The 17165-nt window shown below is 36.9% G+C and overlaps 1 protein-coding gene across 1 annotated transcript in view; it reads left to right on the forward strand.

Annotated features, from left to right (window-relative positions):
- LOC127229305 (uncharacterized) overlaps positions 1-17165 on the forward strand; it is a gene marked incomplete at its 5' end in the record, with an annotated part of 280807 nt that overhangs the window by 205418 nt on the left and 58224 nt on the right. The window contains one exon of the mRNA XM_051194389.1: positions 3533-3696. Within this exon, the coding sequence (XP_051050346.1) occupies positions 3533-3696 (164 nt within the window). The remainder of the gene's footprint in view (positions 1-3532; positions 3697-17165) is intronic.

Consider the following 17165-nt stretch of genomic DNA (forward strand, 5'->3'; position numbering starts at 1 on the left):
TGTGCCTTTTTAGTTTTGAGATGGGGAGTCTTATGAAATGGTCCAGCTCGATCTTGAGCTTACATTGTAATGTGGTCAAGCTTTGAACTGGCTTTGCCTCAGCCTCCTGAGTAGCTGGGATACAGACCTGCAATAAGTTTGCCTATGCTATTTAGGATAACACTCATGCTAACTATTGTTCCCACACACTTAAAAGAGAAGCTTGAGAGGCCAATTTCTTTGTTTAACTTTATTTTCTCTTATTTGAGCAGACAGACAACTTGTAGGCATACAATCGGTGAGAGTCAAATAATGATTGGCACCTACTGTTTAAATTATGTTATTGGATTCAAGCGTATGTTTTATTATTATTTTATCAATGTCTTTGTCATTAAGTAAGTAGACAGAGAACTAGAGAAGGAGTTATGTTTGACAGCCCTCACCCATCTGTTTCTCCAAGTGCTAGCAGTGAGTCCACCTTTTATCACATAGAACGATGAATAAACAGAATAAAACAGAGGCTTGGATGTGGTAAAGAAGCAGGAAGTTGATAGTTGGTCTTTCTGAACTCTAGTCATTGCCCAACTACCAAACAATATTTTGGTGCAGACAAAATACAGATTAACCTGCCTACTCTGTTTCATACATGTGTAACGAGTACGGTTTTTCCGCCTGCTGCCACCGCGCCAGCCCCAAATAATACACAGAGACTCTGTATTTGATACAATACTGTTGGCCCGGTTACTTGTTTCTTATCGGCTAGCTCTGCCTTAATTATTAACCCATTTCTGCTGATCAATATATTTCTCTTACCGGGGAGCGGGCGGCATACTGCTTTCTTCAGACTCTCCATCTTGACTCCTCCTAACTACTTCCTATTTCCTCCTTGTCTCCTAGTCCCTCCTAGCTTCCTTTCCTATTGGCCAACAGTGCTTTATTATTAACCAGTATGAGAAACATATACAGAATGACATCTCCCATCATCTCCTCTTTTTTGTCTAAATAAAAAGAAGGGTTTTAACCTTAACATAGTAAAATATATCACATAACGGTTATCAAATAAGAATCACAGTTAGCACTATTTAGTCCATTAACATTCAGTAAGATTTGAAAAAAATATTTTATCATCTATTTTATCTTTGTGTGTCTAAAGTCTAAGTAACTTATCTTTAATCCTAACTAATGAAAACTATAACCATAACTACCTGTCTTCAACTCCTTTAAAGACCACAGAAGGATAATATATAAGCTCTAGAAATGACAGAAACAACTCGTTGCCTGGTCACCCGAAGTTCTTTTGTAATCTTTCATCTTCAGCCCATAGGCCATAGTGTGTCTGGCAGACTCTTCAGCAAAGCAGGAAACTTTAAACTGTCTTCTTGTATTGGCAGTTTGTCAGTCACTTTTCTCTGTGTCCTGTAGACTGTCTCGCAGACTCTTCCATGAAGCAGGATCTCTGTAGCAATGTCCATCTTGAATCAGGAGTCACTTTCCTGTGGGTCCTGTATGTCCAGTTTATACATCACAAAGTCAAACAGTCCAGACAAGAGGAGTATCTTGTCCAAATGGCTAGTCTTGCCATATTGGAGGCAAACTCCATAATGTGTTTCTTTAATGTCCATCTTCCTTTTTGACGCAGGTGGTGTTACCAGGAGCATTTATGTCTCATTGTCAAGTAAAACCCTAAACCATTTTAAATGCCATATTCTGTAGGTCTTTGAAAGGTTTGAAGAATTCCTATCTATCTTAAATACATCTCTGTGTATCTTGAAAACCCTAACTAAACTCTAAGCTTTGGCTATCATAGGTAATTATCTATAATCTGTACTATATTATACATTACATTTCTAAATGAGCTATACAAACAAGAGGAGAAATATACATATGACAAAATTGACCTTAAATTGTATCAATAAATGAAAATCCATTCCAAAACAATCTATGCATATCTATACCATAATTCCCTTTTTACCTTTAAAAAGATATTGGTTATGATCCTTAACCATTTATAACCAAGTCCATTTAAATGAAAACAAACATTTATAAACAATATTTGGGAACTTGGGTGTCGTTCTTTCCAAACTACTTCCTGTTGATAGGGGGCGCTGTCATGGGGGATCCTGAGAAGACGCAGGAATCCTGGCTGTAGTCTGTAAGGTTGTTTTGTTTAAGTTGTTTTGAATGTTGGATCACCAGCCACTCTGTTTTAGGGGACCTGGCTTGATCAAAGCACATTAGTCTGGAAGGAATCCACAGCTTTTTATTTTTTGTGGAAACAAAAATAGAAATCCTTTTCCCCAGCAACTTGTCCTTGAACTTAAATGTTGGACTCAAAGCATTTTTAAAATATATAAATTGAATTAATACAGCAGCATTTTTTATCAGTTGTTGTTATTTTTTTTAGCAGTCAAACAATGTAGAGACAACACAATAGTATACAGTAACCAGATTCTTTCTGAGCTTTTTATCTTTACGTGGCTTTATTATTACTCTGTTTATTTTACTTTTATTTTTTTATTTTTTGACATAGGGTTTTACTGTGTAACTCTTATCTGTCCTGGAATTTACTCTGTATACCAGGTTTACTTTGTAAATCACAGAGATCTGCTTGCCTCTGTCTCCTGAGTGCTGGGATTAAAGACGTGTGCTACAACACCCAGTTTTTCTTTGTCTCTTTAAAACCATTTTTTTTTTATGTCTACATATATTTTAAAACACACTGTAAACCTTTAGAGGTTTTTCTTAATATGAATCTGTCTTTACTGTGATTTGGATTACCTACTCTTAAAAGTGTCTTTTAAAACTCTGTTTACATAATTGCCAGTTTAAACACCAAAGAAATAGTTTTCTCTCAGCTTGAAGAAAAGATCCCTACTTTAGAGTGATCATCACTTTTATTCACTGGATACCATGGGAATTACAACTGAGGGACATTCAGATCAGTACAATGCAGGGGTCAGTGATGTCACATAATTACACCACAGGTTCTTTGCAATATACATGTGTCTTTAAAGACCTATTTACTTTGCACTTAGTTATAACCCAGTATAGAATATGTGTTTCCTCTTCTCAAATCAGGGTGTGTTTTTAAATTAACCTAGTGTAAACTTTAGTTTTCAAGCTCACATTAAACAGCTTGATAACTTTTTTATAAGTTTCTAAAATAAGCCATCCCTTTTATGCATAGCACAAATTAAATTCCTATCAAATCCGCCTCAGAAATAAAGGAATCTTTCCACCATCACATTTAATTTCTTTATATCTTGTGCTCATTAAATTCACGAGTTAATAGCACATAAATAAAACATGCCTTTTGCTTCATGAATTGCACGTCAAGTGCATGCACATTCAAGCCGTGGAAGGGAAAATGAGAAAAATCTGCTAAACAAAGCACGCAAAACTCAGCCTCCTTTCCTTTTTCTTTGTGCAATTTTCAGTCCTTACAAGATTTAATTTAGAAACAAATTATGGTACTGTAGAGTTTCATGTCTTTAAATTAATCTGACATGATGATGTCCTCATCCTTATTTCCATCCATGCTTCCGTTCCTCAGCGGCTTTCACACAATGGGGAGACTCCTATCGCAGATGCAGCTAAACTCTACTGGATGTTTGTGAGAACCAAGCACCCAGCCATCCTCGGTGTTGTGATCACAGTGGCACTTTACACTCTGCTGTTTGTCATCTCTTCCTTGATTTTGTACTTGTATTGCCTCAGGTAAGATGCTCCCACTGCTATGCTTTTCAGCTTGTGGTCCTGAAGTTGAGGTAGGAAGGGAGGGAGAGACATAGAAAGGCAGGAAGGGAGGGAAGGAGGGAGGGAGAAAGAAAGGAAGGAAGGGAGAAAGGAAGGAGGGGGTGGAAGGAAGGGAAGGAGAAGCGATTAGAACCATCTAACTAGTCACATAGAAATTCCTGTGGTTATGTACAATTCTTTTCATGCAAAACAGAAAAATATTACTTGACTTTGGGAGAAAATAATTTTGCTGTGGGTCATTGTTCTTGTTTTTCTAGAAAATGGGCTAACAGAAGCCCAGAGTAATTCCTTTACATACAAAGACATTCTAGGAAATTTCTAGGAAAGTCACTGACAATTCCTTTCCCCCTCCCATTTTTTTGTTTTTCTTTTCTTACTTTCCATCTGCCCAAACATCACCAAGAGAGGAATAGTTGTACACCTCTATTCATAAGTATTCAGATGATCTGGTGTTGCCAGCTTGTCATTTAAGAAGGCAAAGTGTGTGTGTGTGTGTGTGTGTGTGTGTGTAAGCATGTGCACATGTTCATGTACATATTTATTAGAAAACACCATAAAACTAGTATATACAAGGAAGTCAAAGATGCTAGACCTGAGTTTCATTTCACCACTGTTTCTCATGCTGTAAAGTTGTTTTCCAATTGGACAACCTGCTTCAAAGCTACTTTCAAAGCCATATGAAATGCCTACAGGGCTTCTGGCACCAACTCAAATCTATGAATGTATTGCCATGATCAATGTCCTGGAATTATCCCTTTGGGATTTTTCTATTTTTGTAGATTTAGTTGTAAAAATGTCCATTTTGCATGGATATCTGTGCCTGGTGTAAAATGGAGGTCCGTTTCCCTCCTTTGCTTTTGAGTATGTTACATAATAAAGAGGTCAAACTTCCTGGATATATTTGTCAGATTCTGTGCAGATCAGCTAAGCACTTTGTAGTTATTGCTGGCTCCTCTATTCAGATGTAGTGATCCAGGCCTGTCTTTATACTGATGCTCTAGAAATTACTGCAGCTTTACCATATTGCCCACCCATATCCAGAAGAAATAAATCTCCCAAATAGAAATCATTAGAGCACCATATTATATTCTTACTAAGTGTTTATAAAAATGAAGTAAGAAATATTTTAATTATCTAGATTACTCCACTTTTGGAGTGGAGTGTTTAAGAAACCAATGCAAGTCTGAAGATGGTGTAATAGCTAAAGACTTCAGTGGAAGTCTGAGGTAATCTTTGATACTTTAATGTGATTTGACTAGAAGAAAACAAAGGCATGCATAATTTAAGGCAAAAAGAAGAGATAAAGGTCACTCAGTTTTGAGGAATTAGGAAACAATTTTGTAGAGTCAAAATATTGCAGCATGACCAGAGTTGGATGAGCTTAGGCTGGAAATGTCACAGATCATGTGGTTAGAGGCATCTTTCTTTCTCTTTGTCTGTGCTACAGAGTTTGGATTCTTCTCTGGAAAAATAGAGGCTGTGAAGGACTTTCATTTTAGGAAGATCATTCCACTTGTAGAAAGAGGGTTTGGACTTAATAGCAGTCAGATGGGAAGCAAGAAAAACTTATTTAAAAGTAACTGTGTTTATCCAAACAAGGAATATCCAAACCTTAATCAAAGTGAATGACAGTGGAAAGGAAAGTAGTTCACTTAACAGATTAATAAGGATCAAAATAGAACTTTGGGACTGAGTTGAAAGGAGAAGATAAAAACGAGGACATTATTTCTCTTAACTTTAAATTTTAGAAGAGTAGATAGGAGTGGCTGTAGCAACACATAGATTATTTGAAAACATAAAATGTTTAAGGAAGTTAAATTTCCATTCAGATTGACTTTAATGTGTGTGTGTGTGTGTCTGTGTCTGTGTGTCTGTGTGTGTGTCTGTCTGTGTGTGTGTGTGTGTGTGTGTGTGTGTGTGTGTGTATGCTTGTGTATTTATAAGTGCCACCAGAAGAATATGTCTGATTCCCATGGAGCTGGAGTTACAGGCCATTGTTAGATGCCTGATGTGGGTTCTGAGAATTGAACTCTGCAAAAACAGCAATGGTTGCATCATCTCTCCAACCCCAACCTTGAGATACTTTGTTGTTCCCAGTTCTGGCTATGAATTTGCCTTATTGCAGCCTTGAGTTTCAGTGCATGGAAGGAAGTACATTACACTGTAGAAAATATTCTCAATACAGTATGAGAACAAATGGTCAATGTTTGCCTACTGTTTGTTACCTTACAAAGCTATATGGAAATGAATCATACAGAAATGAAAGCTATACAGAAAACAAATTTGGTGTATGTGGATGAAATTTAAATATATTTCTATGTGGAAATCAAAATTTCACAGGGATGAGAAATTTTTTGAACACCCAAGCAAGGCAGATGACTAAAGTATCTGAAGATACAAGCATAGCACCGGTGCAGACATCTTTGCACTTTGAAGATAGGTGTTGGTTCATGATGTGAAGGGAAGTGAAGGAGGGGTGAATTGCTGATGCTTGGAGGATTGGAGCAGATTACAGAGGGAGTTCTCATATGGCAGTCATTGCTTGAGGAATGAAGCTACTGCTTACATTTCCTTTCAGTGGACTGACCATCCTCTGATGTGGCCCATGAACATGACATGGGTAAAAGTCCCAGTTCTTCAGGGGGAATTGGGTTGTTATGACCAAGGGCTAGTTTGGATTTTGACATGTCATAAGTGCTGTATGTCATCTTTTTAGGCCACTTATTTTCTTGTGAAAAGGAAGAAATCTTCCCTGATCATTCATTTTACATTTGAGCACCCACATGTAATGTGGCCCCAAGCAAAGCTGTTTACTTGCTAAATAAGAAGAATTCTTCTCATATAACATGGTAAAATACAACACACAAGCATGTATTTTGTAAGAAGATACACATGAATAATCACTGTACTATTTAAAATGAGTACAGTTCCCAAAAAGTAAAGAAATAAAAGAGTATGTCATGGAATTTACATATCTGTGATTTTAAAAATTACAAGATAATACTGCATATAGTTTCTTCTCACATCAGTGAATGTCTTCTCAGTTAAAATGTTACAGCTACACTCTTCATCTGACATCAATATTTTAATTATCTAGATTACCCATGAGCTATAAAAAAGTCAGCATAAAATTTATACACCAAATAAATAGAATTGGCTTTGCGATCTAAAGCACAAATATTGCCCCATAGAGAAGTAAAGGTTGGAGGAAAAGGAAACTCTATAACAGATGGAAATTGATAAGGGGAAAGGACAAGCTGGATGGATTATGTGTACCTCATCAATAATTAACCTGGAAGAATTCATCTTAATGAACCTTAATGCATTTTCTTAATCCTACTCTCCATTAGCCTCTATGCCTAAACTAATCTGTTAGACCTGGATATGCTCAGAATTCCTAAATAGGGCTTTACTTACATTGTACAAGCCAATGTTTTAGAGTAAATAAGTCAAACTAGTGCATTAGCTGAACAATCTCTCCTCACATCATTTCAAAATCACTTCCTCTGCAATGGCATTGTGCTGGGTAGACCAGTTGTCTAAAGGAAGTACTGCCTACAGCAGAAACATGTGATTAGTAAATTTGAGGATCTTGTTGTTCTTTTGTTTTATTTTTTTTCTGACATAGATTTAGTAAATATATGCAGAAATCTTAAGAACTTATCTTAGTAAAAGGTGCCAGTGAAGATTGGTGCATTATGACTGATGGACTGATAGGGTTGACATCTGAACTTTTGGTTCAGGACAATCAAAACAATACTGATAACAGGTGGAATTACAGGAGCACCAAAGAGAAAGACTCAGTGTTATTGGCTGTTGACAGAGAATTTAGTTTAGCTCTGGGCATTTGAAGCTCTTCATGGTGGGGACTTGACCCTGATGAGATTGCATGACTGGCCCTCATTTCTCCAAGAGTCTGAAGGGTTTGGTACTGAAGGGTTTCAGTGGCAAAGGAATTCCAGTTCTTCATGGTTATGATGAGAGAGTTGACTGAAGAAAAGTTTTGATTCTGGCCAAGACCCTTAAGAATAAGCACAATTGTTTGGCTTGATTTTTTTATTTAAAAAATAAGCATTTTTGTTTTTAATGTTATTTTCCTTATTATTGATAGAATAAATGCTATATAGACAAAATAGAAACTTAAAAAGAATAAAAGAGTAAATTAAAGGCCAAAATAATTTGATCATCTACATGAAGAAAGCACTGTTAAACTTTGAAATATTTACTTCCATCTTTTGTGTCCTGTGTGTTGAATTTTATAAATAAGTAATTGTTCATCATGAAGACAGTACAGGCATTGACTTTCATCTTAAATTATGATAACTATTTTTATATTCTTTACATATTTTTCAAACATTTAATGCCTATACATTTTTTCACAACATGCTTTATAAGAAGTATAAAGTATTTACATATATTTTATTGTTGGATAATAGATTGCTTCATATTTTTTCTGCATCTTATAAATAATTCTTATTGGCTTCTGAAAGCACAGAGCCTTACCCACATTTTAATTAGTCTTTGACTAGGATCCTGGAAACCACCATATACTGGTTTAGGGGATAGAACATACAGAAGACATTTGATAACTATGGAGGAATTTTCATCTAAGGAATTTTCATGTGTGTGTGATTCTGTAGCCAATAAAGAGTTCTAGGAGAGGCCAATCATTGCATGTGTTCAGAACATTAATAGAAGCACCAGAACCCTATTAGTTTTTTTAAATGTGCATTCCTTTACTTACTAAATAATCTTGATATGATTATTACTCATTCATTCCTTTTAACATTTTCTGAATTGCTCTTTAAATGTCCCTTTTGTCTTTCTTCTGTATGTCATTCAAATCTTTTGCTCACTCAGTTATGATCCCACACATAGTCACAGTAATAACCCTTTTTTATAGTTTCAGCAGATATTTTCTCTACTTCCCAACTTGTATTTGACTTTTAAAATAAAAATATTTAGCAGAGAGTGATTATTCATACTATCAAGTCAACCTGGAAGAAAGAGCAAGACCTTATCTAAAAAAAAAAAAAAAAAAAAAAAAAAAAAAAAAAATGAAGTAATACAAATAATATATTTTAAAGTTCACCACCAGCAAAGAATTTTATTGCAAATTTTATGACTTATTTAAGTAACCTGAAAGTTAAAAACAATTATTCATGTAAAATTTGCAACTGCTAGGCCAGGTGGTGGTGGCACATGCCTTTAGTCCCAGCACTTGGGAGGCAGAGACGGTCAGATCTTTGTGAGTTTGAGCCCAGGCTGGTCTACAGAATGAGTACCAGGACAGGCTCCAAAACTACAAAATAACCTTGTCTTGAACCCCCCCCCAAAAAAAAAAGAAGAAGAAAGAAAAAAAAATGTAGATGCTTTCTTCCCTCCTATGCAGTTGGATTTTTACAAATTTAATTCCTTATTGTAAGCGAAGTACACTTCATTTTGTGTGGATATTGTCAGTGGGTAAACAGAATGTCTTTTTATCTTTTAATTTTCCTAGCTTGTTAATTTTATTCAACATTAAAATATTAGTTTTTTTTTTGCCATTCTATCTTGTTGGATTTGTAAAGTAATTTAAATCCACACTATTGTGTTTTCAGCATGCTATGGAATAGGCTTTCCCTTTCTGCAGCCTCTTTTATAAAATTTATCTTTTTATTAAACTTTTATAGTCAGTCCCTACTTCATATTGTTTAGCCTTGCAGCAAACAAGAGAAATCTCATCAGACATTGTTTGCATAGTTTAATTGTAAAACCTTTATATGAATATGAATAATATCTAAGATCTGCAGGCCACTTACATGTTTGTTAATATTATACAGAGAATGAGCTATCACGATTTAAATGTAAGTTAGATTCATTTAAGCGTTTAGATTCCTGGAAGCTGTACACAAATTTAAAACACTGGTAATCAAGTTAATTAATTTGGGGATGAGCTTACATCTTCTTCACCATTGATTTAATGGATCCAAATAGCCTTATAAGTTTTAGCTGCTGCTTAGGAAAATTAATTTAGATCAAAATAGTTTGAGGATCAGTTTTGATGAAAATATGATGAGCTTATTAACCATCTGAGGCATATATAAAAGATAAATCAAAGATCTTTTTCTCCCTTATAAATCGATCTTTCATACAATGTCTCTTTATTAAAGCAAAACAATTACCATCTTGAAAAACGTGTCTAAAGTTTCTGTAGGTAATATAACCATAAAAATGTTTCCTGGCTCATCATTATTCTCTGCCCCGATGTACCATGGTTGCACACTGGAAAACATATTTCCACAGAAATAAACACATCTCTGATATTTGGGTTCTATATTATTCATTTAAGTGAGTGGTTCACAATCTGTGGGTTACGGCACTTTTTTGGGGGGTCACATACTCAATATCCTGCCTATCAGATATTATATTACAATTCATACCAATAGCAAAACTACAGTTATATATATATATATATATATATATATATATATATATATATCAGCAGCAAAATAGTTTTATGGTTGTGGAGTCACTGAACCATGAGGTCACAACATCAGGAATGTGGAGAACCACTGCTCTATGTAAGCTGGATATCATCAAAATTGCTTATTTCTGTACATACATACACTTTACTGCTTTCTGCCTCTGCTTGTTAGACCTCTTAGCTTCCTGGTGTGGGCAACATGTCCATCTAGATGCTGACTGCCTTTCTGTTTTGTTCTGCAGATAGAGTCTTCTCCCATTCTCATAGATAGCAATAAGGAACTGGAGAGATATAAAGTGAATATCTTCCATGTGGCTCCTTTTCTTTTATTAAGACAATTTCAAGAGCTGGGTGCCATGGTTCATGTACATTTGCAACCTTAAAGTTTGGAAGATTGAAGGAGGGCCTCCCCACAAGTTTGGGTGAACTTAGGCTGCAACTTCAAAGCCAGCCTGGAGCTTCATAGTCAGACACTATTCCAAAAGCAAAGGAGAAAAATATCAAGAAAATAAAACTTTTAGCAACCTCATCATTAAAACATCTGAAGTCTAAAAGTTAGTCAGCTAAGATCAAATGGATAAGTAGTTCATTGGTTCCCTGGTAAAGAGACCTCTGGTAAATTACCTGCTTCTAATGGCTCTGGGAGAGAAGAAACTGAAACAATTGGCTAGTGTTTGTCCTTTCATCACCAACGTAGAAGACACAGGGCACGTGCTTTGGCTGGTGGGTGTCAGGAAGGTGTGTCTATCAGGATGAAGACTGGTGAAGACTGATGTGGTCTGCTCTCTGGCTTCTGCTGGTTTGGGGTCATTAGCATGAGGAGCTTCCATAAGTCTTCTCACAGAAGTGTTTGCCTCTGGTAATACCAGTGCCAACCAGCAGTGTCATATTCCATATTTGTTTCTGTTTTTCCATCTTCCTATTTTTTCCTTAAAAACTCTTCCTGAAGAATTTCATCAAGCTTATCACTAAACGACTGAAAAGCTAAACAGCTCAAGCATCTTCTTCATTTTTCTGCTAAGAACCGAGGACAGTTACTTGTGTATAAAAGTCAGCATGTTGGATTCACTGTACCATGTACTTTAATGTCCCATCACTAGACAATGTAAACTGTGACACACCAAATCATATGAGATCTGTGTGCTGAGGAGCGAGGGCAAGGCATTTGGTCTTCTCTAAGCTGAAACAGAACTTCATGGAATACAAAAATCTGTTGAATTTAAAAATTCGTGAATAAATGAAGCAGTTTTCTTACAGGGAGAAAATACATCTTTCCTCTCAGGTGAATTATAACTGTCAAACTGCATGTTCCAGTGGTGGGTGTCTCACTTATAAAACTCTCAACCCGGCGCTCAGTGTATGATGGAGTATTTAGTAACACCACAGGTCTTTCTTGTGTTAAGTCACCCTAACAAAGTCATAAGAATAGATTTTTGATTGACTTTTTGGCCTTATCTACTTTCAAAAACAATAGAGCACAATATGTTTATAGCAGGGGCAATGCAAAAATTGTTTAGATGATACATGTGAAAAAAAGGCAAACAACCAAGACAACCGATAACAAGCCCCAGAGCGTTCACACTAACTCTCCCCTTGACGGCTCTCTAACTTGGTATTTCTAAGTCTCAATTCCACTATCAGAGCCCTCTGCTCTGCCTCCCTGCTCAAATGATGTTTTCCCACTAATGATCTGTTAAGTGGGTTAATATGAGCCATGCTCACATGCTAAGTGCTGCAGATGACTTCCTGGTGATGATGATGTTGGTCACACTTTCTGGGGAACTGTGCTACATGGTGACAGACAGCACCTCAGCTTTGAGTGTGGATCTGACACTTGAGTATCATCTATTCTTTGTCACTGACATTGGCCATGACACCAGCCCTCTCAGTGCTGTCCTTTTGGTGGCTAGATTTTCAAAAGTGAGGTTAATTAGAGAAAGTACTGCTACCGTTCTGGTTGCTTTTACAGAATGAGTTGCCCTGGAACAGATCTTAAATCAGGTCTACCTACATAATGGGATGTATCAGTGTACTCAGAGGAATGTCAGTCGGTGTGGGCTAACAGTAACGTAGCTGATACCTCTAGACCGGCCCTTAGAGAGGACACAATCCTAAGCCTAAGCAATACATTCCCAGCTCTCCTATTATTCTCAGAATTCCCAAGTATAGATTATTTAAAAAATAATAATAATATTCGGCATGGTTAGTTCTCACACTGCAGGACATCGTGTTTGACAATGAGCTCCCAGATATGACAACAGAAACATGGGTAAAATAAACCTAGAGTAAGCAAATTGTACTATAAAACTTATGAATTTGTATTTTTCTTAGGGAACAATAGAGCATAAAAGATACAGAATAGGAAAAACATAACAAAAGTCTTTTTACCTAATGTCCTGGTTGCATACGGAATACCTGAAATGACATAATGAAAAGATAAGTAACAGTACTCAAATCCCTCAAAAGACTTGAAGAGACAGTTGTCAAAGAATCCACAAACATGGCCAATAGCCAGGAGCTGATGCTCAGCATCACTAACTAATAGGAAAAGGAAGTTCAAGACCCCTTGAATAATGACATCATACCTCAGAGGACTATTACTATCAATAGCACAGAAATAAAAAGTGCTGGAAAAGGTGTGAAGAAGTTAGAGCTATTGGTTCACTATTGATAAAAAACACAAAGCAATGCTGTTCTTATATAAAAGTATGGGTGTGAGGGTCCTCAAATAATTGATCTCTATATCTGTAAATATAACCCTGAGAAATAAAGCTGGATAGCTAAGAAATGAAAGTTTGAATTCAGAGGTGATTATTCACAATTAGCCAAAGAGAAGAAACTGCCACATCTGTCTACCAGTAAATGAGTGAGTGGAGTAAATGTGGACTATACATACCCTCAATTGTTGTTCCTCTTAATCTTACAGTATGATATCACTCCCTCAGCCAGTCTCTGTCTTGTCCACATTAGGATGGGAAGATTCCTGTGCTCTCTGGCCCTGTGCCTGCCCCAAGCTTGGAATTCTGACCTTGTGCCATCCCTGCTGACTTTGCATCGACCCAGATGAATTCCATTTACTATTAAGCATAGTGATGAGTCAACAGTGGTTTCTAGAAACCCAGCTGAGCATATCTTCATGTATGTCAATTCTTGGCTGTCATGCTCCTCATTTAAGTTACTTGTCAGTCCTACTAAAGACCATGGGCATTTTAGCGTGTAGTAAGAATAAGAGTGGATGTCAGCCAGCTGACTCTGCTGCTTGTTCAGAGCCCTCCCTGCATTGTGCTAATGTAATGGCACACCAAATGTGCATTGACCACTTTGTGTGTAAAATGACACTTTTTGAAGTAAGACATACAATTATATACATTTGCATTTCAAGCAGTTTAAAGCTGCAGACTCCATCTTTTCTCATAACCCCTAACATAGTCAGTAGCTGTTCACACTTGTCCTTTTTAGCTTTGAAAGAAAAGTCACATATTAGGTTTCTGGAAATGACCCACATTCCGAGGTGAACAAACACAGTAGCTTCTGCCACTCAGCAAGCATGAAGTGCTGCATATGTAGGGCAGAGGGCAGAGGACTTGGCAAATTACTTGGTTTCATTGGCCATCATCAGCACCTGTGGCAGGGTATGTGACCTATTTCTCCAAACAATAATGCCTAAGGCATTGCAGACAGGTGGACTGGAGTTCACTTTTTAATTACATTTTGAAAAAATAACTTAAAATACAAAAAATTCAGGCATATTGAAAAGTCAGATTGCTAAAGGAAATCCATGTTGGCAGTGATCACCATATAATGCTGTAATATTTTTAATGTCAGAAAATATTAGCTCCCTCTTAAAAATCTCAAATCACAAAAAAAAAAAATCCTACAAAAATTAAATATCCCTTTCAGGTTCATTAGTTAGTGCTTCCACAGTTGCTTTTGCTTTATCCATTTCTTGCTCAATGGGAGACAGTATCTTTCATCAGACATCATTCAACTTGACTGGCACATATGCGCCTCTAATATGGGGGCACACACAATAGCTTTTTGTTGTGGTTGTTGTTAGTCAAATTTCACCAATACACAATTTAAAAACAAAGCTCCAACCACTTTGCATTGATTGTCTGCTTGTTTTTCGTTTTGAAATTCACCTAGCTTATCATGAGGATCCTCAGTCTTCTGAGGAGAACCTGAAAAAATGGAGACTCAGAAAAATGCATGAAAGGATAAAATGTCCTTCTATCCACAACAAATAAAATCCTGTTTGGATATGTGTTATATCATTCAACTAATTATATAATCAAAAATTATATAACCATGAGTTTTCTATTTATTTATTTTTATTTACATATATAATCACTAAGCGTTTTTCCTTGCTTCTGTAAACTGGCTTTATAGAGCTGTAAAATATGCCAAAAACTAATAAAGGTTTGTAAATTGACTCATTAACAACACATCATGGAGCTTTACATTGGAAAATGCCACCCAAAATGGCAAGAAAAAAATTAAATACGACTAAAATGCAATTAATCTTTGCACAGATTTCCATATTCCAATGTGCCATTTTGTTCCCTGTCAAAACATTTGTTAACTGTCCTGCAGATCCAAGCTTAGATGTTTACATAATTATTCTTTCACATGGAATAAAAGAGAAATAAAAAGAAGACAGACATTTTCTGGGCAAAAGAAACAGAAGCCAGCAGAAACAGGACTGTGAGTCCTAATTAATTCAAAGTTAATTGCATTGTTGATAATCCTGCGCTTAAAAATCTTCATATAGAAATTGTTTACAACACCAAATTGACAGTAATTTGACTGTATGAAATCACCATGGAAACAGAAAAATGTACCTTACAGTGAACAAGCAGAAAAGAGTGGTCAAGGGTAATTCTTGTTCAATAAGCCAACCAGCAAGTCATTCAGATGGCTGGGCCAGAATCTCAAAGCACAACACAACAGTGGAACCATTCCAACATGGTCAGGCTGGTTGGTGATGCAGCTCTAAGATGGAAGAGTCTCTATGCTACTTATGCAAAACCTTAGGTTTCATTCCCAGCCTATGTAATAATACAGTCTCACAGGCTACATAACCAGCCCTGTGATGAATTCAAGATCATTGGAAAATAATCCGACTCACAGATTTTATTCAGATTCAGGTTAAAAAATTCTTTGCTACTATATTATAAAGAATCAAATTAGAGGCAGTTAAATGAAGCTTTGAGTTGTGTGTGTCTGAGACAGGGTCTTATTTTCTAACACAACTGCCCTCGAACTTGTTTTGTAAATAAGGCTGGTTTGAACTCACAGAGATCTACCTACTTTTGCCTGCTGAATGCTGGGATTAAAGGCATGTCACCACTTCACCTGGAAATATGTGCTATACCATGAGTCAACATAATAGAATAAAAGAAACTTTGGATTTAGTTCTTCTTTTAAATTGTATTTTTCTTATTTTTGCTTGTTTAGTCTTATTCAGCAAGTAAGCAAGCCTGCCCTCTTGAACAACCAACGTGTTAATCTCAAAATATAAAATAAATTTAACTGAGAATATATATAATCTAAAATGCCAAGTTAAGAGTTAAAGAGGTATTTTATTTTATTTTACATTTCAACTACATTCCCCCTCCCACTACCCTTCCCCCAAGTCACCCCCAGTCCACTCCTCCCAAAGGGCAAGGGTTCCCGGGACCAAACCTGTAAGAGTATGGTTTTTTCCACCCGCCACCGCTGGTCTTGTCCTGTTGCTGCGCCGCCAGCCCCAAATAATACACTGAGACTCTGTATTAGATATTATACTGTTGGCCAGTTACTAGTTTCTTATCGGCTAGCTCTGTCTTAATTATTAACCCATTTTTGCTGATCTATGTTTTTCTCTTACCGGGGAGCCGGCGGCATACTGCTTTCTTCAGACTCTCCATCTTGACTCCTCCTTCCTACTTCCTATTTCCTCCTTGTCTCCTAGTCCCTCCTATCTTCCTTTCCTATTGGCCAACAGTGCTTTATTATTAACCAGTATGAGAAACATATACAGAATGACATCTCCCATCACAAACCCCTCCCCTCTGCTTTAAGGCTGAGCATCCAACCATAAGGAATGGGCTCCCACAAGCTAGCGCATGCACCATGGACAGATCCTGGTCCTACTGTCAGGAGTCCCTCATATAGTCCAAGCTTCATAACTGTCTCCCAAATATAGAGGGCCTAGTTCTGTCCCATGGGCTCTCCACAAATGTCAGTATAGTGTTCATGAGGTCCCACGAGCTTGGTTCAGCTGTCTCTATAGATTTCCCCTTCGTGATCTTGACCTCGCTTGCTCATGTATTTCCTCCTCTGTCTCTTCAACTGGATTTCCAGAGCTTGGCCTGGTGGTTGGTTGTGGATCTCTACATCTGGATCCATCAATTACTGGGTGAAGGCTCTATGATGACAGTTGGTGTATTTATCAATCTGAGTACAGGGCAAGGCCGGTTCAGGAACTCTCTCCACTATTGTTAGGAGTTTTAGCTGGAGTCATCCTTGTGGATTCCTGGGAGTTTCCCTAGCACCAGGTTTTTCTCTAGCCACATAATGTCTCTTTCTATCAAGATATCTCTTTCACTGTTCTGCCACTCTATCCCTCCCCCAATTTGACCATCTTATTCCCTCATCTTCTCATTCCCCATCCTCTCCCCTTTACCATTGCCCCCTGTCACCCCCAGTTTACTCAGGAGATCTCATCTAATTCCCCTTTGAAGGGTAATCCATGTGTCCCTCTGAGGGTCCTCCTTATTACCTAGCTTCTTCTCTGGAGTTGTGGATTATAGTCTGGTTATACTTTGCATTACATCTAGTATCCACTTATGAGTAAGTAATACTGATTTATCTTTCTGAGTCTGGGTTACCTTTAGTTTCATCCATTTGCCTGCAGATTTTGTGATGTCATTGTTCATTTTCAACTGAGTAATATTCCATTGTATAAATGTACCACATTTTC

This window comes from Phodopus roborovskii, unplaced genomic scaffold, assembly GCF_943737965.1.
Source record: "Phodopus roborovskii unplaced genomic scaffold, PHOROB, whole genome shotgun sequence".
NCBI classification, from domain to species: Eukaryota; Metazoa; Chordata; class Mammalia; order Rodentia; family Cricetidae; genus Phodopus; species Phodopus roborovskii.